We start from the raw sequence: 26333 nt of genomic DNA, 5'->3' as shown, positions 1-26333 counted from the left end.
GAACGTTTTTATAAGTCAGCTTGTCATTAACTGGTTAAGGCAGAGTTCCCCTACCCCTGTCATCAAGGCCCACAAACATGCACAGGTGAGGTAATTGGTGTGTCAGCAGAGCTGATTAATTACCTCTGTGGATTTCCATAAAACTTGCACTGTTGGTGGGCCTTGAGGACAGGGTTGGGGAACACTGCTTTAAGGTATCACACATGCATTTTGGCTTGGATTGATTAAAATTGCCCAAAACAATTTACCCTGTGCCGGGACATAGGGTCATAGATGTGATGGTTATGTTAGATATTTGTCATATACTATAAAGCTGGCATTGACCTGGTCAGAAAGGTCAGCACAGTGAAATTATCCCAAATAGGAACATGACCAGAAATTGAAATCCAAAATAGGCTCTAACCCTTTCCCCACTCTCCGAAGATGAAATAAGTTTTGCTGGAAGTTGGTCTAGGCTTTAATGAGCTTGTAGAGAGTGCTGCTCCCTGGATGTGGCTCTTTCTTGTCTCATTAGGAGCGCTGGTCATTCTCTGCTTTCTGGACATCAGAGCTTGTAGGCTGCTATCTGGCCTGAAGACTGGACGGCCTTCCTGCGTCAATCATTCTAACTATTGATGACACATTAATTCTATGAGCTGCTGGAGATGCGAAGCCAGATGACAGAACACCAAAAATGTACAATCTGTCTCTGTCTTTATCAATGACTTCATCCTGCGCAGCTCCGTACTCCAGGCAATCCGGGGCTCTGCGCAGACAATGCCTCCATTATCTTGTGACCCGCTATTACACTAATCACAAGGATCACCATAGGAGCTGTCCTCATAAACTCACGGAGTATCCCTTGTCACTTCTCTAATGCGCTTTACAATCTGCTTTAACAATCAAATGAAGCAACTCTTCCAAGTGCAATTTTGTCTCTTTAAAATGTAATGGAGCTGAAACTCGTGAACAAAATCACATACTCATGGTATCTAAGAGGGAAGCCTGTGGATCCTACAGAGGCTTCCCATGGCGTCCTACAGTCCGCTGTTTTAGCTTATGGACCCTCCAAAGATTACTGACAAGGGCTTGTCAGTATTCTAGTTTTATAAGGCAGCGCTACACACAGGAGCATAACTAGAAATCACTAACTTTTGATCCACCTCGCTTTCTGCACAGGTAAACTGGGAACCAATGTTAATCAATTGGCTAGTGCACCCTTGAATGGGTTTTCCCAATGCAGCTAAAAGCACAGCAGTGAAGCACTGCGCGCATATTCTCTATCCATTACATTAGCCTCTGTGACAAAACGTGCATGTTTTCACACATACTGACACACATGGGCCCATATGCAATTCACTTTTTCTCCTAGGAGATAATTTCTCATCATTTTAGGGCTCGATAACACTAAGGGCGTTTTTGCCCTTTATTCAGACACAGGTAATTTACAAAATTGCCCTCAATAAGCTTGTGCAATGATTCCCTATGAGAGAGTTCATATCCGAGTGGTTTGTTTCCGATCCGCTCAGCAAAGCGGTGCCTGTACCATTTTTTAGCTGTTTTTCCTGAATGGAAGGTACAGGAAAAACGCAAAACGCTCATAAATCCCGATTGCATTCCTGTTTTTAAGAATAAATTGTATGTATTCTTTTCCGGATCAGAGTTCACTTCCTGACTTGCGTCAGGGAGTGAAAAAAATGCAATCGCTCTGCAAAATCGCTTAGAAAAGCGTTTTTTAAAAAACACAGTGCCCACCTGAGCGCCTGGAGGAGAAAAAAAAATCTCCCACAAAATCGAAAATTGCTGGCGTCAGCTATATCGATTTTAGATGTGACCAAGGCCTCAAAATACAGTAGCTTTCCAGAAATTTGCGCGTAAAAAGGTAACAAAAATTAGGTGAAAAATGAGTATCAAAATTATTTCAAGTGTTTTCTTGCTTGCTGGTTGTTTAAAGAGGAACTCCAATGAAGATAATGTAATGTAAAAATGAAGCACTTTTTTAATTACGTATAAATGATTTAGTCAGTGTTTGCCCATTGTAAAATCTTTTAATTCCCTGATTTACATTCTGACATTTATTACATGGTGACATTTTTACTGTTGGCAGGTGATGTAGCTGCTGCATGTTTTTTTGGCAGTTGGAAACAGCTGTAAACAGTTATTTCCCACAATGCAGCAAGGTTCCCAGACAGGAAACTGCCAGGAGTACCTACTCAAGAGTTTCTTGTGGGAGGGGTTTCACCACAATATCAGTCATACAGCGCCCCCTGATGGTCTGTTTGTGAAAGGAAATAGATTTCTCATGTAAAAGGGGGTATCAGCTACTGATTGGGATAAAGTTCAATTCTTGGTCGGAGTTTTTCTTTATATTGACAAATTTAAAAATGTCACCTAGGACAGTGATCTGCAAACTTGGCTCTCCAGCTGTTAAGGAACTACAAGTCCCACAATGCATTGCAGGAGTCTGACAACCACAGTCATGATTCATGAAGGAAAATGCATTGTGGGACTTGTAGTTCATTAACAGCTGGAGAGTCAAGTTTGCAGATCACTGACCTAGGAGAAAACTCAGGAGAAAAAGTGAATTGCATATGGGCCGTGGTGTGCAGAAAACGACAGACGGGTGTGCTCCCAGCTTCTGCTTATTACTCTCACTCGTGACCATCACTGATGGAGCAGAACTGGCTCTGCACTCTGCAAACTATATCAGCATCACTACAGTACAGAGCATTTGGGGAGGGGCAGAGAGGTTGGGGGCAGGGCGTTGTACACAAGAGCCGGCTGAACACTGAATATGGACTGTCTACAAAACATTTTATGATTCCTTATCGGTGGCTGAGCAGATGCAGTCATTAGAACAGTTGTGCAGAGAGCAGAAAGTTTTTTTTTTCTCTCTATGCCCTTAGCTGTCAGTCTCTCAGCACAGGAAAAGGAATCTTCTCCCCCATGGGGTGCCCTGCAGCTCCAGTGCCCACCTGCGGCTGCATCCCTTGCAGAGTCTATTGTTGCCCCCCTGGTTATACAACAACATGTAGGTCATCAGACTAACGTCCAATCAAAGTTCAGGCTATTTCCATAGGCAGCTTGTTATAATCTTCATACAATAATGCAGATGATCCACCACCACACCCGATGCAAAATGACCCACCGAATCAAAGGACCTATATGTAGGTCAGCATACACCCTGGAAGACTAGGCTGTTCCCCACCTTACTGGCCTTATCATCAACATCAGAAGTAGATCTCAGCTAGAATGTCCTCTTCATATTGTAAAACCAGATACTCTTGCAAAAGCCTCAAATTAAAGGAACCACATAGTGTAGAACCGTACAACTTTTTATCATCTCTAAACAGTTGAGTACTTAAAAATTTCATAGAATTACATCCGCATAGAGTTTGGCTTGACTTAAAGGATACCACAACTGAAATGTGACATAATGAGATAGACATGTGTATGTACAGTGCCTCGCACACAGATAACTATGCTGTGTTCCTTTTTTTCTTTCTCTGCCTGAAAGAGTTAAATATCAGGTATGTAAGTGGCTGACTCAGTCCTGACTCAGACAGGAAGTGACTACAGTGTGACCCTCACTGATAAGAAATTCCCCTTTTTTACCTCTTTCCTGCTCTCAGAAGCCATTTTCTGCTAGGAAAGTGTTTTATAGTTGGAATTTCTTATCATGTCTATCTCATTATGTCACATTTCAGTTGTGGTATCCTTTAAGTCAGGCGTGTGTAGGAGATTTTATGGGAGAAGTTTTCCCACGCTATTGATAAAAAAAAAAAAAAAAAAAAAAAATACCTCTTCAGATGCAGCCACCAAAAGATAAAAGTGCTCAAATTAAGTACACTAACCCTATATTTATTTAAACCAGATATTGACTTTAACTACTTTTAGGCAGCACGGTGGCTTAGTGGTTAGCGCTCTCGCCTTGCATCGCTGGGTCCCCGGTTCGAATCACAGCCATGTCAACATCTGCATGGAGTTTGTACGTTCTTCCCGTGTCTGTGTGGGTTTCCTCCGGGCACTCTAGTTTCCTCCCACACCCCAAAAACATACAAGTTAATTGGCTCCCCCCTAAAAATTGGCCCTAAACTAATACATACACTATACAATATAGACATATGAGTATGGTAGGGACTAGATTGCGAGCTCCTTCGAGGGACAGTAACAAGACTATATATACTCTGTACAGCGCTGCGGAAGATGTCAGCGCTATATAAATACTAAATAATAATAATAGAGGTTTCATAATGACTGTATATGACTGTGACTATGTAACCTCTTTCAGCACCTAGCAAGTTAAGAAACTATCAAACATCCTGTGAGAAAAATTGAGAACGTGATATTAGTTTTGCACCAGTTTAGTAACTGGCAGCAACTCTGTCCTGGCAGCAACCACTGTAAAATACGTCTGTTGTGACTCAGGTTCCCATAATGGAGAAGGCAGCCCTTATTTCTTTGAAGGCTTCATAAAGCTTTATTGACAAGCGAGCAATAATCTAGAAGGCCGTGAACCAGTAGACGATATATGAGGTGTGAAAACGTGGAGAGATTTCTTTTGATGGAGCTGTTTTGATGGTTTAATAATTCTTGACCTGGGGGTCAGTTCTAATTTTCCTTCAAATTAACTTACGTTCTATTAGAACAAGCCTAGCTGCAACTCTCCCACGTGTACTTCATAAAAGAAGGTATGTGGCCCGTAATTTGAAAATAGCGTCCGTCGTCTCAGGAATTATTGGCATTTTATTGTCACTGCCTGTCCCCCCCACACCCCCCCCCCCCCCCCCCCCCCCCCACACACACACACACACACACACACACACACTCCCTGCTCCAACGCAGAGTCAGCCATATTGTGCTGTGGTACTTTGTATATCAACCATGTTTAGTGCAAATACACTGCAGATCATCGCAAGTGCTGCACAGCTTTTGTCCTCTTGAGATCAGAGGACTTCATTGAGTAAAAAAAAAATCATCTAAGTAACCTTTGTGAATGAAGCAGAAGTTGGGTTTAGCAAATCACAACTTGTAGCTTACTAGTCTTCTTAAAGAGCAGCTCTGTTAGTCTAGCAAATCACAGAATAGTTTATCTCCCTCCTGGGTACAGCTTTCCCTCTCCTTGGTACCAAGGAGAGTTCAAATTTAACTGGCGTTCAGGATACACCAGTTAAGCTATAGCCCATACCATAAACTATATACCTCCTTTTATTCCAGCCATATCCTTTCCCTAACTGCATTATTGGCTGGCATCTGCACTAGTGCTGAACCTAGACATTGGTCACATGGGGTAGAAGTATCAGCCACCTAGATAATTCCACCTTCCACCCCAGCCATAGCCTCTCCCTAATTGCATTATTGACTGGCATCTACACCAATGCAGAGCCCAGACAGTGGTCCCATGGGGTAGGAGGATGGGCCACCTAGACCATACCTCCTTCCACCCCAGCCATATCCTTTCCCTAAATGCATTATTGGCTGGCGTCTACAACAATACAGAGTACAGACAGTGGCCACATGGGTTAGGAGTATTGGCCACGTAGACATGTCTGCAAACAGGCTTTGATCGTTTCCGTGGACTGCTGACTGAGCCCATTTAGTTACCAAGGCTGTAAGGCTGAAAAAAAGCATATTTGTCTCTTGTTGAGATTACATCAATCTATTTCAAAATCTTTGTAGGAGGGATGTAGGAGGGATTTCTTCCCACCTACCGCCACCCTGGTTGCATGTGCGCAGGATTACTGTTCTTACAGCCAGACGATGATTTCAGCAATGACCGCTCCCATATTTCTTCCATGACCGGTACACTTTGAAGAAGAAAACTTTTATCCCAAGCCTTTGGAGCCTTCTGAAGGCATCATAACTCTGTTTTTCCCAAGCCTGGCACATCACGCCTGCCTGCACAGATGCAGTAAGGTCATTGCTGCTGTCTGTAAACTTTCTGCTGCTTTTGCGATAGAGCTGCCGGCTTTGAAGAAGGCACATCTATTATTTCAGTGTTGAAGCGCAGGCCTCTCCATGTTTCGGCAAAGCAAGGCGCCGTTCAGCTGATGTTTAGCAATCTGCCAGCGATCCCCTTCCTTATCCGGACGCACGTCCCGCTATGAGGCGGAATTGCTGAACTGACAAAGTTAAGCGACTCCTGACAGCAATTTGTGACAAGTTGTACGCTTGGTATCACCAAAAAGCAGAGAGGACCCCCCCATGTCCGTAAATTATACGTGTGGCTTCATATTCGCCCTGAGACGTTATACGTAACTTATATACTCGCATATAAGCTTAATTTTTCAGCACAAAAAATGTACTGAAAAGTTCCCCCCTCGGCTTATATGCGAGTCAGTGGAGCAGAACGGATGGTGGAGCAGGTTTTCTTACTGGCAGAGGAGCGTAAGGATCGTGCACTAGTGATCCGACTCTTGCCAGCTGACTCCCTGCTGTGTCTGTGTCCTCCATCCCCTGCAACATGGTGTGCAGAATGTGCTGCTGAATACTACCTGTGTCCCCGGCTTGTGGAGCAGAGCGTGCAAGCGACGTGTCAGTGGTGCAATAATCTTCTTCCTGTGTGGCAATCGCTGTGTCTCATGTCTATGACTCCATCTAATGGCGTCTTGAGACACCGCTGTATCATCCTTGGGGCACTTCTGGCTACTGGGGGGGGGGGGGGGGGGCTGTACTGGCGTGGGTCGATTATTTTTTTCCCCCTGGTTTCTGATGCAAAAGTAGATACCTCAACTTATACGCGGGACAGCTTATATGCAAGTATATACGGTAGGTGTCCTGTTGCCTGGCCTTAGGCACTGCTGTAGAGGTTTGCACGCAATTGAGTTCTTCTGAATCTTGCTGGGGGCACCTGGCCTATTTAAAGTGGACCTGAACTCTTGCACAGGACAAGGAAAACAGAGAAAAGAAACCCTGTCTGTATTTCAAGTTTAGCCTGTCTAATCCCCTCATCTGTAACTAATCACAACTGTAATTTGATCTCTCAGCTGTGTCAGCTGGCTGACTCGACGGAGGAGCTAATTTTGTTCACACAGGATATTAACCCTTTGTCTGATTCCATGAAAGCAGGAAGTAGACACACAGTAGATTTATTGCAGGATTTGTATCAGCTGTCACAAAGACATGTTTTTCTGTAACGGTTATTTTGCTGTTGCGTATCTCTTAGAGCAGAGAGGATGTTGCGAGTTCAGGTCCACATTAAGTTATGCTCTGGTTGTTACTTTGGTTACTGTGCACTAGGTTCAACTTATTTGTTTCTTTGGCTTTATGTCTGCTTGATATAATTTGGACTTTAAACGAGTAGTATAGACAGAGCCTCTGTATTTGACTCCTCCCACCAGCCTGTAATGAGAAATAAACCCGTCAGGGCTGGATTTATGGTGAACGCGCTGTGTGTGTATTAAGCAGGCAAATCTTTGCCTTGCATTATATATTAGACACATTGCATGTTCATAATGAATCAAAGGAAGCCAGTTATTGCAGTGTGTTAATAATGTAAGTTAAACGCAGCAGTAAGTCACAGGAGGAGGTTTACAGCTGCGTAATATGCAAACGGTTTGAAGTTTAATGTGGCATAAAATGTGTACATGGCTGGAATTGCATGTTTATAATGCGACATTACAGATTCTCTTACTTCCAGCTGTTTTGCTTTTTGTTTTTGCAGTTGGAGAGTTTGTGAGCGACGCTCTTCTGGTTCCCGACAAATGCCGCTTCCTCCACCAGGAAAGGATGGACACTTGTGAGAGTCACCTGCACTGGCACACAGTTGCCAAAGAGGTAATAGAAATGTGTTTCTAATGACCAATACCAGGTGATCCCATCTCACACCACAACAATGTTCCAGCAGATTTGGCAGGACCCTCCCACACATTTGCTCTTCTCCTCCACCATATGGACTCAGTGACTCATCTGCTATACTTACCCCTACATTGCAAACTGCGCACCATTGTTTGTTACAGCACTATTTTGTGTACGCATGTTAAAGAGGAACTCCAGTGAAAATAATGTAATAAAAAAGTGCTTTATTTTTACAATAATTATGTATAAACGATTTAGTCAGTGTTGGCTCATTGTAAAATCTTTCTTCTCCCCTATTTACATTCTGACATTTATTAAATGGTGACATTTTTACTGTGGGCAGGTTATGTAGCTGCTCCTAGCTGTTTTGGCCGTTGGAGACAGCTGTAAACAGCTAATTCCTGTCTGTGAACCTTGTTACATTGTGGCAAACTGCCAAAAGTACCGAGGTCCCAGAGCTTCTTGTGGGAAGGGTTTTACCACAATATCAGTCATACAGCGTCCCCTGATGGTCTGTTTGTGAAAAGCAATAGATTTCTTATGTAAAAGGGGGTATCAGCTACTGATTGGGATAAAATAAATTCTTGGTTGGAGTTTCTCTTTAATCGCTGTAATGTTGTTTAATCCTGTAATGTCTCTCTCATCTAGTGCACAACGCTTTATAAATAAAGTTTAATAATAAAACCGACAAATCTTTTAAATGACAAAAACTAATATCACAATATGAAATAAATATTGACCTTCTTGAAGGGAACCTTAACCTCCCTGACGATAACCCCGAGCTACACTTGGGCCTTAATTCACTAAGCTTTATCAAACACTTAGATTTACCTCATGGGTAAAATCTAGTTTTGAATTCACTAAAGTGTTATATATTTATCAAATGTTTTATCGATAAAACGTTTAATAAATCTATAACACTTTAGTAAATTCAAAATTAGGTTTTACCCATGAGGTAAATCATCAAACGTTTGATAAAGTGTTGGATAAAGCTTAGTGAATTGAGGCCTTGGGCTAGCCGCCGCAAGCTCAATACAGAGCAATAGCGCGCAGCGGGCATTTTTACTCACCTCCCAGGGGATCCAGACGCAGGCAGTCATTCCACTTCCTTTCCATGGAGGCTCTGAATCACTCTGATGAGATCGCCATCAGTGATCTCACTACAGAATTACAGGGCCACCCGGAGGACGCAGGGGAAATTGCAGGGCTGGAGCCCAGGGAGGTGAGTGAGTGCCGGAGCTGCTGCAGTCTTTCTAGCGGCATGATTTTTTTCTGGTTTTAGGGTCTGAAACGTTCAGAAAAGACTCTAAAATCAGGAAATAATCATTACCGCCAGGGAGGTTAAAGGACAACTGAAGTGAGAGGGATATGGAGGAGGCCATATCTATTTCCTTTTACGCAATACCAGTTGCCTGGCTATCCTGCTGTTCTCTGCCTTTAATACTTTTAGCCATAGACCCTGAACAAGCATATGTAGATCAGGTGTTTCTGACTTTATCATCAGATCTGACGAGATTAGCTGCATGCTTGTTTTTGGTGTGATTAAGACACTACTGCAGCCAAATAGATGAATAGGGCTACCAGGCAACTGGTATTGTTTAAAAGGATAAAAATATGGCAGCCTCCATATTCTTCTCACTCCAGTTGTCCTTTAATTGAAGAAAAAAGTTGACATTTACTTACCTGGGAAGTCTATCAAGTCCTTTGTTGTCCTTCCGTTGCACCCCACGTGTTGCTGTCGCCCCATGTGCTGCCCCAGCCGTGCGCCTTCTCAATTATTGCTCGTCGTAGCCGAGAGCATTCTGCACCTATGCAGTTCATAAAACTTGCAGCTATGCAGGTGCAAAACGTTCCAGCCTTTGGGAGTGCGATTGAGGAGGTGTGCTGTAGAATTTAAAGTGGGTCATTTCCGTTTAGAAAATGCTTTTGAGAACAAAGAAAACTCTGAGAATGCCCCCTGAGGAGATGGTCTAGTCGGAAACCTGTCAATTCTGTCAGATTTTAACTGTCTCTTTTTTTTTTTTTTCACTCGAGTGGTCCTTTAACTATCCCTGAATTTCAGACTCCATTCTATGTTGTGAGATGTGTTTTGGTAAAAGTCCCTGCTTTCAGTCTTTGACCAGGTGCACGGAAACATCTGTGCATTTTTTGCATGCTTGAGTCATTTGCTATTTTTAAAGGGTTTTACAGGTTGGGATTTAACAGTCAGTACTTCAAGGGAGATCTGTTGTGAGGGGAATATGGAAGGTGCCCTTTGCTGCCAGGGTTTGTATGCTGGTGCTGTAAAATAGAATAAGGTCTTATCTGCGAGAAATCTGGCTTTATACAAATCTGCCTGCTAAGCAGCAGTGCCTTGTGGTCCTCAGTCTAGAACTGCCATTTCCAGCTGAGTTTCTGGTAGCCTGAGCTCCGTGCACTATCAGGCAGCCTAACAATATAGGCAACAAGGGTGTATCTGAACCAGGAACTGCTCTCTGCCGTAGTGGCCGGTGGTCCAGGGCCTCTCCATTCCAAAGCTGCTGTACGCTGATGTATACACAGATGGGGCAAGGCCTACTTCACTGCAGCTATAGTCAGCTATAGTCAGGCCCGGATTTACATCACAGGAGCTTATAGGCACTAGACTTCACCCTCCAACAACAACGTAAATGTGCTAGCTGGCCCAATTGTCACTCCTCCCTTACTTTCCCTGACCAGCGTAGGTAGCTACAGGTACTCTTTAGTATTAGTTATCCAAAGGCACCCTCAGTTTTAAGTATCTAGAGGTGCCCCAAGCTGAAGGTAGATCTCATCAGTGGAATGCTGAGAGTTGGGCAAGTAACCTCTCATTTACACTCACCATGGTGCTTTGTATAGGGAAGGAGGGAGGAAGGCACTCAGGGAGGGGAGTGAGCTGCCATTTCATTATCAGGCGCCTGTAGGAATGTGCCTACAGTGCCTTATGGTAAATCCGGCCCCAGATATAGTTTAAAGTGGACCTGAAATCTTGCACAGGACAGAAGGAAAACAGAGAAATGCACCCTGTATGTATTTAGAAAGTTTAGCCTGTCTAACCCCCCCCCCCCCCCCCTCATCTGTCACTAATCACAAGTGTAGTTTGATCTCTCAGCTGGCTGTTTCAGCAGAGCAGCTAATTTGTAAACAGAATATTAACCCCATGAAAGCAGGAAGTAGACACACTGCAGATTTACTGCAGGATTTATATCAGCTGTAACAAAGAAATGTTTTTCTTGAAACATTATGCTGTTGCATATCTTTTAGAGCAGAGAGGAAGTTCTGAGTTCAGGTCCACTTTAAATGTTATTTAGTTGGTGATTATGGTAATTCTCTGTCTGAAGTACCTTCTGAATCACCAATACAAAAGCAGCATCCAGATCCGGCATTGTGATTGCTGCCTGGATCAGCTGGCAGCTGTTTTTTTGCAACGGAGTAAAACTGGCCAAATACTGTTCAATTATCTCTCAATTTTGTTTACGATCATCATTTGATCGATCTAACGATTGATTATGACCACTTAAAGACCAACATTGCAGATCAATCTTTCACTCAATTCCTGACAACTGTAACGAGGGATATGGAGGCTGCCATATTTATTTCCTTTTAATCCAGTTGTAAGGGCTGGTTCACACGGATGGTTTTGCAGCCTTTAATGCATCGTTTTAGCCGCAACGTTTTTCGGGATGGAGCGCTGCCCTATTCAAGTGAATGGGAGCGCTCAGAACCGGCTTTTGCAGGCTTTCATGAAAGCCTGGCGGTAGATCCCGGCATCTCCTCTCAGAAGCAAAATGTTGTTTCCAGAGGCGGTTAAACGCCGACAAATCAGTGTGGAGACCAGAGACTGACCTAATCGCTAGCCATGAAGTCTTCTCAAAAGCTAGAGGTAAATGCTAGCTGAAAAACAGGTAGTGTTTGAACGCGAGGCCAAAGTTTACGAGCTACTAAATGTTTTGCAGGGTAGGGTTCCAGGGTAGTGTGATTTCCAGAAGGACCAGTTCACAAAAAGATTCTCCTAAACTTGTCTTGAGAAGACCCCTTGCTATTCTCATCTTTTCTTCCCCTGATCCACTTTTTTTCCGCCACAACCACATTCCAGACAAGCCCACCTATTGGATGATTCCTTTACTCTGCAGGCTGAATGAAATGAGTTGTTCTACTGCTGTCACATTCGTTACAAACATGCAGAACTGGTGGGAAGGAACATAAACTATTATACATGGTCTCCTGAAGTCCCGCTACTCTAACAGTTATCATGCTTGTGCTCATTATTACCGTATTTTTCAGACTATAAGACACATTTTATTCTTTAGGTCCCTACGTCATGTCATACATCATACAGGATGTCCACGACTTACGATTGCCCATCTATATGAACCGCCACATGTCGGGAACTCCCTGCACTCCCCATATGTCTTGTGCCCGCTTCCGTGGCCCCCTTTGTGTCTTCCTCCATGTCCCCTCGCTCTTCTCCCTGTGTGTGCTGTAATTAGCGGCTTGTATCTCTAACCCTACCCGAGGGTGCCCCGCGGAGCACAGCGGCTTCTCCTCTCTCACTCACTCCTTCCCCCTAGTGACGGCACTTCCTGGTCACGTCATTACGCATGCAACCGCCACTAGGTGGAAAGGAGTGAGCAAGAGCAGAGCCGTTGTTCAGGTGGGCACCCTTGTGTTCGGTGAGTGATGCAAGCGGCTGCTGTTGGCACACACAGGGAGTGGGGTACAGGAGGACGACACAACAATTGGGGGCAGAACATCCACAAGATGCCCCCGCACCATGGATGCACCAGGTTTAGTATATTTTTTTCTCCTGGCCCTCTAAACCTATGTGCGTCTTATGGTCACTATTACGAAAAAAATCTGTCTATCAAAAAATCAGATTTACTTTATTGAAAAGTTCATAAATACAACCATGAAAAATATTATTCCTTATACCCCTCTAAAACTGTAAATAAATGGCCGTTTATGACTAATAGCAGCTGATATAACTCCCACACATCCAGACACAACCATGCATACTGGTGGCCACCACAAATGATCACGGTGATCACAGCCGGTGACACAAGCGGCTGAGACCAGCACCTCGCAGCTACACAGCTGAGCTGTGTGTACACTTGCCTGAGTGAACCAACTGTATAGCGGCAGCACAGGACATGGACAATATGTACAGGCGATGCTTACTACGCATAGAGCCCTGGATGGACAGATCTTAGTGGATGCAAACCAAGTGGTGGTGAGACCCCCGGTGGGGCATCTGCAAGTAACTTGCTTAATGCTGTGTGAAGTACGGCTTACGCTTTGGGCTTTATGACTAACTGTATCAGTGCTTGGATACATGTGCACAAATGATTTAGGAAGCTACCTATATAAAGAGGCCATGCGTCCCTTATGGGGCGGGGTGGTGTGAAACCCGATGAAATGCATTAAAGGGAACCTGAACTAAGTAAAATTATTTAAAATAAACACACAAGGTAACTTCAAATGAACATTACATAGTTACCTTGCCATCAGTTCCTCTCAGAAGCTCACCATTTACTTCTGACAACAATCCCTTCCAGTTCTGACAACATTTTGTCAGAACGGAAATATATCAGTTGCTCTCAGTTACAGTATATATCAGTAGCTGTCAGTTATAGCTGAGAGGACAACTGATGTGCCAGGTAAATCTATGTTTCCCTATGGCTCAAGTGGGCAATATTACAGTTTAACAGTGTGCTTACCAGAAAGCTGTTATGAGGTAATGGTCATTTTTAAAATGGAGGATAGTGAATTCCCTTAATCACAGTGGACAACCATGATACAGGAGAGGAGAAATAGATTGAGGAGTAGACTACACAGGAGGTAAGTATGACCTGTGTATGTTTATTTTGACTTTTAATTTTCAGTTCAGGTTTCCTTTAAAGATCCTCAATTGAAGCTGTTTGGTATATGACCAATGTGCAGTGCATCAAAGGGACAGGAGTGTGCTCTGAAGTGCATGTAGGCTATCCATGTAGGAGGCTACCTATATCAAATGCTGGTTACCAGGCAATGTGTTGATCACGACTACGAGGTTCCTTAAACTCTATTTCACGCCATGCAGTTTGTAATCTACTGTTGCAGTTGATGGACACTGATATACTGGAAATCAAAATCCTGAGGACTTTCCCTGGAGTGTAGCCAGTTTACAGTGTTCTATCATTTGTGGTGGCCACCAGTATGCATGGTTGTGTCTGGATGTGTGGGAGTTATAGCAGCTGTTATTAGTCATATTCACAGTTTTAGGGGGGATAAGGAATATTTTTTATGGTTGTATTTATGGACTTATCAATAAAGTAAATCTGATTTTGTGAAAGACACTGAGATTGTTTTCGTAATAGTGACATCTCAGGGTGGCTCCCCCACAACCATTTGGTGTTATCAGACTTAATAGTGGTCATTGCGCTCCCCATTATACTTTTTTCTTTTTATCTCTTTTTTTTTTTGTCTTATGGTCAGGAGCGTCTTATGGTGCCCATACACGATACAATAAAAACGTTCGATTTTCCTGTTTATTCGATCTAAATGATTGAAAGAAAGTTTAAAATATATTTTTTTTTTTTTCGATCAAGAAATTCGAACGATTATCCCATTTTTTTCGAGAAAAATCTGATCGGACATGCTGGAAAAATCTTTATATTCGATCTAACGGAATAATCAAACTAAATTATCTAATCGAAACAAAATGAAAAATTGTACTATGTATGGCTACCTTTTATAGTCTGAAAAATACGGCACTTTAAAGAGGAACTCCAGTGAAAATAATATAATAAAAAAATGCTTCATTTTTACAATAATTATGTATAAATGATTTAGTCAGCGTTTGCCCATTGTAAAATCTTTCCTCTCCCTGATTTACATTCTGACATTTACCACATGGTGACATTTTTATTGCGGGCGGGTGATGTCACTGGAAGGAGATGCTACTTGCTTTTTTGGCTGTTGGACCCACCTGTAAACAGCTGTTATTTCCCACAATGTAATGAGGTTCTTAGACAGGAAACTGTGAGGACCATGGTCCTAATATCCCACTGTGGGAGGGGTTTCACCACAATATCAGCCATACAGAGCCCCCTAATGATCTCTTTGTGAAAAGGTAAAGATTTCCCATGGGAAAGGGGGTATCCGCTACTGATTGGGATGAAGTTCAATTCTTGGTCACGGTTTCTCTTTAAATACGAAAAGTATATTAGAAACCAGTATATATTGAGGAGGATAGTATGTTAAAGCGGACCTTATGCCAGTGTCCTGTCAGTCTGTATAATCTGTAGGCATCTGTTCTGGAAGCCACGTAACCTTGTTGTTCTGTGTTGTTCTCCAGTCTTGCAGTGAGAGGACCATGAGCCTTCACGAGTACGGCATGCTGCTGCCCTGTGGCATTGACAAGTTCCGGGGAGTGGAGTTCGTCTGCTGCCCTGTTGCTGATGAAAATGACAACTTCGACTCTGCTGATGCGGAGGATGACTCCGATGTGTGGTGGGGAGGGGCTGACGCTGACTACGCTGACCGAAGGTGAGTGATATGCAAGTCATCCTATTTACAGATGTGGTATTCAAATGAATAAAGGTGGTTGGGGCTTTAAAAGTTTTAAAGCAAACCTGAAGTGAAAGTGAACGTATGAGATGAATAATTTTACAACAAATCCTAAATGAAACTCTCCTGAAGTCCCATAGTCTTAATTTTGGTTTTAAGTGTTGAAAAGATAGTTTATGGCAGATTTAATTTCACACTGACATGCCTGCTGTATATTTAGCTCCCACACAGAGAAATGATGACCCGTTGAACGTTTCATCACTGTTCTTCTAGAAGTTAGGATTTTTGATGGTTACCCATAACCTCCAAGTATCTGTGAATGAGAGAAAGCAGAAGCCCAGTGGTGCGGTATCGCCTGGTGGATTGGTATATAAGATAAGTGTATATTACTCACAAGGGTGGGTTGCAGAACCTGCAACCACCCTCATAGCCGTCCCTGCTCTGTGTCCCAGGTCTGTTGCTGCAGATGCAGGTTGGTCACTCTCCTTGAATAGTTCAGAATATGAAAAAAAAAGTCCTCATGTCTTTTTGAACTCCAAAGGGTATAATCTGTACCTACACACTGGAGGTGCTCTTGATGATTAATGACAACTATAGGCTACAGAATAAGTGAGAAGTGTATGTCTTACTTTCTCAGAAGGTCAAACTAAGTGTAATGGAAAAAATATATTTATTCATGCATGTTATGACAACGCGTTTTGCGGGTCTTGGCCTGCTTCCTCAGTGCCTGACATGTAGTGATCTTGAGCGCAATCGCCCCTCCAAGTTAGTGCACACCACACTCTCTATTGCTAGCACTTAGCAGAATCAGAATCAGTTTATTCGCCAGGCACGACAAGGTCATGCTCGGAATTGGGTTTGGCACAAGCAAATTAACAGAGTAGAGTTAAAAAGTATTGATAACAGGGCATAAAATGCAGAAGGGCATCAATACAAAAAACAAAGAACAAAAAACAGAGCATGATACAAGCAACAAAAGCAAAAAGCAAAATAAAAGGGCGGCAAGGTGCAGTTCAGAATGCAGTGGTGGAGGGGATGGAATGACCTACAGGGAGTTCAGGAGGGTGACAACTGAGGGAAAGAAAGAGTTCCTGTGCCTTGAGGTTTTGGTGGCGATGGACCGAAACCTACGGCCTAACGGGAGTCTACAGAAGAACCGCTGGCCCGGGTGAGAGGGGTCGCCGGCAATCCTCAGTGCTCTTGAGCGTAGTCTGGCGTTGTGGAGGTGGGCAAGCGAAGGGAGAGGTCTGCCGATGATTCTCTCTGCTGATCTTATGACCCTCTGAAGTTTGTACCTGTCCCTAGTGGAGGAGCCAGCGTACCAGAATAGGATGGAGGAGCAGAGGACGGACTCAATGGTGGCTGTGTAAAAACACGTCAGTAGCTCTGGTGCCATGCCGAACTTCTTCAATTGGCGGAGGAAGAAGAGCCTCTGCTGGGCTTTCTTGTGGGTCGCGGCTGTGTTTGCCTTCCAGCTCAGGTCTTTGGAGATGGTGGTGCCCAGAAGGCGAACGCTGGTTACTCTTTCGACCTCGGTGCCGTTGATAAAGATCGGTGGGGGGGGGGGGGGAAGAGAGGGCATGCTTCCTGAAATCCACAATCAGCTCTACGGTTTTGGATGAGTTGAGGACCAGCCTGTTCTCCCTGCACCACTGGGAAACTCTGTCAACCTCCTGGCGGTAGGCCTGCTCATCGTTGTTTGTTACTAGACCAACGATGGTGGTGTCATCTGCAAATTTGATGACCTTGACAGAGTTATCCCTGGATCTGCAGTTGTTCGTGTAGAGGGAAAACAGGATTGGCGACAGGACGCAGCCTTGTGGGGCCCCCGTGTTCGTTGACCTTGTAATAGCGATTTTTAGAGCGATTTTTTTGAATGAATAAGCGTTTTTGCTCTTTCATTCAAGCTGAATCGCTCTAAAAAATGCTACATGCAGCGCATTTGCGATTTTAGAAAAATCACAACTTTGCTGTGGGAACACCCATTAGGGTTCAGTACCCAATCGCTTTTTAAAGCACTGGCGATCCGAAAAGCGCTCATTCTGATAGCCCCCTTATTTACCCCACTGCTCACTCGGATCAGCTCTTTTTCAATGAGATTTTCATCCATGCGATTCTATTCATCATATTGAATGGAAATAGCAGTAAGTTTGCGAGTTTTTGTCGGCAACTATGCATTATGATTCCATGGTGAATCGATGGGGACATCAGACAGAGCATTCTAAGCACTTCTGATCTCCCAGCAGATCACGTTGCACCACATTACTAAAAACGTGGTGAAAATCGTTCTTTGTGGATAAGCGGCCTTACTTTGTCACAGAAATCTATTATTCCAAGTATCGCTAGGGAGGTATTTTAAAGAGGAACTTTAGCAAAAAGGGTAAAAAAATTAATCCTTACATTCCAAAGTGAGAAGTTAAAAAATAGAAGTGAGATCAAGAAATTATTGATATTCGCCATGTAACTTGTTCATGATGTTTGATCCACAATCAGCCTGCACGTCATCATCTTTACTACTGGCAGACATGAAAAAAACAGACAGCACCAACTGCCATTACCTATAACCACACCCACTAACAACGTGATAGGTTAAAATGTTGTTTTCTTATTGATATACACATAACTCCCAATTTTTGGAGATAGAGGGACACTCAAGCCACGCCCCTGGCACTCCCCTAATCACGCCCTTGGCACACCCCTAGTGACGTGTACCATAGAGATTTCATAAGAAAAATATGTTGTTTCGTAATTTATATCACACTGGTCCTTTCTATCCTGGTTCATTTTCCTTCATTGTAACATTTGAAAATGAGAACTATATCAATTTAAAGGATATGAATAAAGTTTAGAGTCAGTAAGACACATTGGCCCATATGCAATTCACTTTTTCTCCTGAGTTTTCTCCTAGGAGATATTATTTCATCTTTGATTTGAAATAACTTTTTAGCACTTTATAATGGAAAAAGTACCACAAAGTAGGTGTAAAAGTGCTGTGAAAATTATTTTGAGTATTCGTTTGCTTGTTGGTGTTTTAAAAGGCATTTTATTTACAAGTTGTGAAAATATCACCCTGGAGAAAACTGAGGTGAAAAAGTGAATTGCGTATGGGCCCGTGTGCAGTAGATAAAATACACATATTTACATAGATCTGTATAGGAGTCCTGACAGAGGGACAAACGAGGAGGAAAGAGGGACCAGGTTCCCAAAAAAGGACTGTCACTCAAAAGAGGGACAGTTGGGAGCTATGTATACATACACACAGGGAGATACTGGGAGATACTGGTTGCTGGGCATTTGGAAACAGCAGTTATTTCCCACAATGCAACAAGGTTCACAGACTGGATACTGTCAGGACCATAGCAATGACATCACTGTGGGAGGGGTTTCACCACAATATCAGCCGTACAGATATCTGTGATGATCTATTTGAGAAAAGGTTAAGATTTCTTTCAGTTAAAGGAGTATCAGCTATTGATTGGGATAAAGTTAAATCCTGGGTTAGGCCCGGTTCACACTTTGCGTTTTGTGTGAAACCGGGCCGTACGTCCGGGTCCGGGGGGGTCCGGGTCCCGTACTGGGGCCGTACGGATCCCTCAGGATCCGGTCAGGTTGCGGACAAAAAAGTAACACTTCCGGATTGCTGATACTGTACTTTTAAACAGGCGCGGCAGCAGGGCCGAGCCTGGGCGGGTGCTGCGGGTGCAAGGCACCCAGGCGCCTGCCTCTGAGAGGCGCCGCCCGGCCGCCGCTCTCCCCCTGTGGTCTCCGCTTTCTCCCTCCCTTCCTCCCTCCCTTCCTCCCTCTAGCAGCCGGCGCCGCCGCGTCAGACCTCGATCAGGCGGGCGGGAGCTAGGACCTAGCACGCCGCACTGATATGCGGAAGTGACATCACTTCCGCATATAGAGCGGGTGCATCCAGCGCCCTCTCACTGGTCGGGTCGCCCGCTGATTGAGGTCTGAAGCTGCGGAAAGGTGAGGGGGGGAGCGGCGGCTAGAGGGGAGCGGAGCGCAGCGCTCCTGTCACTAACTACCTAAACGGGGACCCTATACCCCCTGGCTACCTAGACTGGGCACATATACCCCCCTGGCTACCTAGACTGGGCACATATACCCCCCTGGCTACCTAGACTGGGCACATATACCCCCCTGGCTACCTAGACTGGGCACATATACCCCCCTGGCTACCTAGACTGGGCACATATACCCCCTGGCTACCTAGACTGGGCACATATACCCCCCTGGCTACCTAGACTGGGCACATATACCCCCCTGGCTACCTAGACTGGGCACATATACCCCCTGGCTACCTAGACTGGGCACATATACCCCCCTGGCTACCTAGACTGGGCACATATACCCCCCTGGCTACCTAGACTGGGCACATATACCCCCCTGGCTACCTAGACTGGGCACATATACCCCCCTGGCTACCTAGACTGGGCACATATACCCCCTGGCTACCTAGACTGGGCACATATACCCCCCTGGCTACCTAGACTGGGCACATATACCCCCCTGGCTACCTAGACTGGGCACATATACCCCCCTGGCTACCTAGACTGGGCACATATACCCCCCTGGCTACCTAGACTGGGCACATATACCCCCCTGGCTACCTAGACTGGGCACATATACCCCCCTGGCTACCTAGACTGGGCACATATACCCCCCTGGCTACCTAGACTGGGCACATATACCCCCCTGGCTACCTAGACTGGGCACATATACCCCCCTGGCTACCTAGACTGGGCACATATACCCCCCTGGCTACCTAGACTGGGCACATATACCCCCCTGGCTACCTAGACTGGGCACATATACCCCCCTGGCTACCTAGACTGGGCACATATACCCCCCTGGCTACCTAGACTGGGCACATATACCCCCCTGGCTACCTAGACTGGGCACATATACCCCCCTGGCTACCTAGACTGGGCACATAAACCCCCCTGGCTACCTAGACTGGGCACATATACCCCCCCTGGCTACCTACACTGGGCACATATACCCCCCCTGGCTACCTAGACTGGGCACATATACCCCCTGGCTACATATGCTGGGCACATATACCCCCTGGCTACATATGCTGGGCACATATACCCCCTGGCTACCTAGACTGGGCACATATACCCCCTGGCTACATATGCTGGGCACATATACCCCCTGGCTACATATGCTGGGCACATATACCCCCTGGCTACATATGCTGGGCACATATACCCCCTGGCTACATATGCTGGGCACATATACCCCCTGGCTACATATGCTGGGCACATATACCCCCTGGCTACATATGCTGGGCACATATACCCCCTGGCTACATATGCTGGGCACATATACCCCCTGGCTACATATGCTGGGCACATATACCCCCTGGCTACATATGCTGGGCACATATACCCCCTGGCTACATATGCTGGGCACATATACCCCCTGGCTACATATGCTGGGCACATATACCCCCTGGCTACATATGCTGGGCACATATACCCCCTGGCTACATATGCTGGGCACATATACCCCCTGGCTACATATGCTGGGCACATATACCCCCTGGCTACATATGCTGGGCACATATACCCCCTGGCTACATATGCTGGGCACATATACCCCCTGGCTACATATGCTGGGCACATATACCCCCTGGCTACATATGCTGGGCACATATACCCCCTGGCTACATATGCTGGGCACATATACCCCCTGGCTACATATGCTGGGCACATATACCCCCTGGCTACATATGCTGGGCACATATACCCCCTGGCTACATATGCTGGGCACATATACCCCCTGGCTACATATGCTGGGCACATATACCCCCTGGCTACATATGCTGGGCACATATACCCCCTGGCTACATATGCTGGGCACATATACCCCCTGGCTACATATGCTGGGCACATATACCCCCTGGCTACATATGCTGGGCACATATACCCCCTGGTTACATATGCTGGGCACATATACCCCCTGGCTACATATGCTGGGACATATACCCCTGCCTTCATATGCTGGGACATATACCCCTGCCTACATATGCTGGGACATATACCCCTGCCTACATATACTGGGGACATATACCCCTGCCTACATATACTGGGGACATATATCCCTGGCTATATATTCTGGGGACACTGGCTGTTTGTCATTATGTGCATTTACTGGTCAAAATCTGTCTCTTATTATGTGCATTTGCTGGTGAAAAGCTGTCTCTTCTGTGCATTTGCTGGTAAAAAGCTGTGTCTTCTGTGCATTTGCTGGTGAAAAGCTGTCTCTTCTGTGCATTTGCTGGTGAAAAGCTGTCTCTTGTTATGTGCACTTACTGGTGAAAAGCGGTCTCTTGTTATGTGCATTTACTGGTGAAAAGCGGTCTCTTGTTATGTGCATTTACATGGGGAAAAGCGGTCTCTTGTTATGTGCATTTACATGGGGAAAAGCGGTCTCTTGTTATGTGCATTTACATGGGGAAAAGCGGTCTCTTGTTATGTGCATTTACATGGGGAAAAGCGGTCTCTTGTTATGTGCATTTACATGGGGAAAAGCGGTCTCTTGTTATGTGCATTTACATGGGGAAAAGCGGTCTCTTGTTATGTGCATTTACATGGGGAAAAGCGGTCTCTTGTTATGTGCATTTACATGGGGAAAAGCGGTCTCTTGTTATGTGCATTTACATGGGGAAAAGCTGTCTCTTATGTGCATTTAGTGGGGGAATTTTGTCAGTAAAAATAATCTTTTGTCAGTAAATTTTTAGGTATTTGTCAGTAAAAATAACGTGAAAGGGTGGCAACACTGGCAGGCTGCGTGGCACAACGGGAAAGATACAGGCAGCCCACCTTGGGCTTGGCAGGGGCGAGGAGCCGACGTCAGCGAGCGAGAGTAGGGTGGCCGCAGGCAGCCATAAATCCGCAGTGTGTGACTGCGTCGCACTCGCAGAGTCTCTCAGCCTGAGTCAGTCCAGAGACTAGCAGACTCGCAGGAAGCCAAAGCCAGCCAGGAGCAAGCCCATGGAAGAGGGGTAGGAATGGGGTATCACATCCATGCGTAAAGAGGTGGAAGGTGTGGGTGTGATTAGGCAGGACATGGGTGTGGTTATGTGGTTGGGCGCGGTTATTTTAACCACTCCCAAAGGCGCCAGAGGAAAATTGCACCCAGGTGCCAGGCACCCCAGGCTCACCCCTGCGCGGCAGCACAGACAGGCATGGGGGGGGGGGACAGCGCGCACAGTACAGGACAACAGCCCACGATACAATAATAAACATACCTGGGCTGTTGTCCTGTCAGCGTTGCCGTTCCCCCCCCCCCCCCCCATCTGTTCATGCCTGGACCCCCCATATGGCAAAGGATGGGCGCCGTAAGCACCCGTTCCTATTGCCAGTGTGATGAGAAACTTCTGTTTCTCATCACTTCCTATGGTGCGGCGAAAATGGTCAGGTTCCGCGTCGGGTGCGGCGGCCGGAGCCTGCATTCCGGAAAAATGCTGCATGTTGGAAAAATCCTGGACGCAGCCCGGACCGCAGACCGGATCCAGATCCTGACAGACGGACGGGTGTGAATGGATACATTGAATAACAATGTATAGACTCCCCTCCCCTCCCCCCCCCCTTTCCCTTTGCTGGCAGTTAAAGGATGTTACTGCCCTCACATGTTAGTGTTCCCCCATGGGGGGACCTCTTTGGACATGTGATGTAATGGGTTTCCCTGAGAGCTTCAGCTGATTATACAGGATCTTCTCAAAAAATTAGCATATTGTGATAAAGTTCATTATTTTCTGTAATGTACTGATAAACATTGGACTTTCATATATATTTAGATTCAAATACACACAACTGAAGTAGTTCAAGCCTTTTATTGTTTTATTATTGATGATTTTGGCATACAGCTCATGAAAACCCAAATTTCCTATCTCAAAAAATTAGCATATTTCATCCGACCAATAAAAGAAAAGTGTTTTTAAAACAAAAAAAGTCAACCTTCAAATAATTATGTTCAGTTATGCACTCAATACTTGGTCGGGAATCCTTTTGCAGAAATTACTGCTTAAATGCGGCGTGGCATGGAGGCAATCAGCCTGTGGCACTGCTCAGGTATTATGGAGGCCCAGGATGCTTCGATGGCGGCCTTAAGCTTATCCAGAGTGTTGGGTCTTGCATCTCTCAACTTTCTCTTCACAATATCCCACAGATTCTTTATGGGGTTTAGGTCAGGAGAGTTGGCAGGCCAATTGAGCACAGTAATACCATGGTCAGTAAACCATTTACGAGTGGTTTTGGCACTGTGAGCAGGTGCCAGGTCGTGCTGAAAAATGAAATCTTCATCTCCATAAAGCTTTTCAGCAGATGGAAGCATGAACCCACTTTTGAACCAGAAACAGCGGCAGAAGCGCCTAACCTGGGTTACAGAGAAGCAGCACTGGACTGTTGCTCAGTGGTCCAAAGTACTTTTTTCGGATGAAAGCAACTTTTACATGTCATTCGGAAATCAAGGTGCCAGAGTCTGGAGGAAGACTGGTGAGAGGGAAATGCCAAAATGCCTGAAGTCCAGTGTCAAGTACTCACAGTCAGTGATGATCTGGGGTGCCATGTCAGCTGCTGGTGTTGGTCCACTGTGTTTTATCAAGGGCAGGGTCAATGCAGCTAGCTATCAGGAGATTTTGGAGCACTTCATGCTTCCATCTGCTGAAAAGCTTTATGGAGATGAAGATTACATTTTTCAGCACAACCTGGCACCTGCTCTCAGTGCCAAAACCAATGGTATATGGTTTACTGACCATGGTATTACTGTGCTCAATTGGCCTGCCAACTCTCCTGACCTGAACCCCATAGAGAATCTGTGGGATATTGTGAAGAGGAAGTTGAGAGACGCAAGACCCAACACTCTGGATGAGCTTAAGGCTGCTATCGAAGCATCCTGGGCCTCCATAACACCTGAGCAGTGCCACGGGATGATTGCCTCCATGCCACGCCGCATTGAAGCAGTCATTTCTGCAAAAGGATTCCCGACCAAGTATTGAGTGCATAACTGAACATAATTATTTGAATGTGGACTTTTTTTGTTTTAAAAACACTTTTCTTTTTTTGGTCTGATGAAATATGCTAATTTTTTGAGATAGGAATTTTGGGTTTTCATGAGCTGTATGCCAAAATCATCAATATTAAAACAATAAAAGGCTTGAACTACTTCAGTTGTGTGTATTTTAATCTAAAATATATGAAAGTCTAATGTTTATCAGTACATTACAGAAAATAATGAACTTTATCACAATATGCTAATTTTTTGAGAAGATCCTGTACAGTTTCCCAATACAATAAATTGATCTTCCACTCCTGTTGATGGAATGACAATTCCCCCAGATCTGTACATCACAAGACTTATTTATTGTCCTAGCAATTATTTTCAATGAGTTATCTTGGATATATCTACAGAGACAACCACCTGCACCTGCCTTCCTGTCAGCACGGCGAGTAGCGAGTATTTGGTGTGCAATTTTTCTGAATGGTTCAGGTGTTTCTCCTTTATGCTGGGAATACACGGCTCGATTCTGAGTCATTTAGATGGCTCGATAGATAATTTACCAACATGTCCGAACTTGGTTCCTTAAAGGAGCCTTTTTGTGACCTGATAAAAGTGTGTGCAATAAAGTTGTTATTGTTTGAACCAAGACAAAATGGAGCATGAGGCCACTTAATATGTGCTTTACTATTGTATATGTCCGAACTCCCGCCTGATCGTTTACGCACTCAACTTCGCATTGAGGGCAATGGAAAAAGATAAGAAAAACAAGCGGAAGATAATAGAATTTCCTGGGGAATTGATAGGGCAAGAGAATCAAGTGGCAAAATCAAGCCATGTATGCCCAGCATTAGATTTGCAGCGCAGTTTTCTGTGTGCTGCTAATTGCACATGCAGGAAGAGGGTACTTGTGAGGTGTTTACTGGGCTAAAGAGTACAGATTACATACTTAAAAAATATGTTGCTACATCATCCAGATCATCAGTACAATAATTGGGCAAGGTCTTTCTGTGGAAGGGCAGCAATGTCACTCATTTTAAGTCTAGCCACACCCTCACGCATGTGACCATACACTAGTCCAGTGTTTCTCAAACCTCTCCTCGTGACTCCCCAACGGTGCATGTTTTGCAGGCAACCTCACTTATGCACAGGTGGGGTAATTAGTGTCTCAGCTAAGTGGATTCCATGTAGCTAAGGCACTAATTACCCCACCTGTTGGGGAGTCACAAGGACAGGTTTGAGAAACACTGGACTAGTCTCTGCATTGTAGCTAAAAATGGCTGGGGGGCTATTTTTGTTCATTTTACAGTATTTCTGTCCCATCCCCACCCCTTATAATTACAAAACCATACAACCCAAAGGGTTGCAAGAAAACTACAATGGGGGTTTGAAGGTTATGTAAACACTCCTGTTTTATTTTTAATCTGTGAAAATAAAGATTTGATGAATATTGGTGGACATAGCCCATTGTCCTTGATGATCTATTCAAGAAAAGGTAAAGATTTTGTGTGGCAAAAGTGGTATCCGCTGTATAAAGTTCTTCTTTGACATGGTACCTAGGTCAGCACAGGTCATGGTACCTAGGTCAGCACAGGTCATGGTACCTAGGTCAGCACAGGTCATGGTACCTAGGTCAGCACAGGTTCGCTTTAAAAACAAGTTTATCTTTGAAGATAAGGAAATTGCATGGTTGTTTTGCACGTACCTCAGTTAGATGCCACCTTTCCACAAGGACAGGTCTGCACGCCGTTCATGTCACTGTTTTATTATTCTGGGATAATGAGTTATTTCAGATCCATCCAGTGCTGAGAGAGGCTTCGTTCCTCTCTTAAATTAAATGGTTATGATGTGTCCACGCTCTCATGCAGCCATGCAGAATAATTGCCAGCGCTCTGAGCACACACAACTCCGAATTGAATTATTTCATGCTTACAGAATATTTTCTATTAGTCGGGGTAAGAGGACTTTGTCTAGGATAATATATATTCCACCAAACTACA

The 26333-nt window shown here is 44.8% G+C and overlaps 1 protein-coding gene across 4 annotated transcripts in view; it reads left to right on the top strand.

The window, feature by feature from the left end:
• APP (amyloid beta precursor protein) overlaps positions 1-26333 on the top strand; it is a 323251-nt gene that overhangs the window by 189969 nt on the left and 106949 nt on the right. For all 4 annotated transcript variants that reach the window (XM_068270592.1, XM_068270590.1, XM_068270589.1 and 1 more), the window contains exons 4-5: positions 7643-7755; positions 15110-15300. In XM_068270592.1, coding sequence (XP_068126693.1) covers positions 7643-7755; positions 15110-15300 — 304 coding nt within the window. The remainder of the gene's footprint in view (positions 1-7642; positions 7756-15109; positions 15301-26333) is intronic.

The sequence above is a fragment of the Hyperolius riggenbachi genome, chromosome 2, assembly GCF_040937935.1.
Source record: "Hyperolius riggenbachi isolate aHypRig1 chromosome 2, aHypRig1.pri, whole genome shotgun sequence".
In the NCBI taxonomy this organism is placed as follows: domain Eukaryota; kingdom Metazoa; phylum Chordata; class Amphibia; order Anura; family Hyperoliidae; genus Hyperolius; species Hyperolius riggenbachi.
Note: the sequence above shows the minus strand (reverse complement) of the source record. Positions and strands in the feature narration are given on the sequence as shown.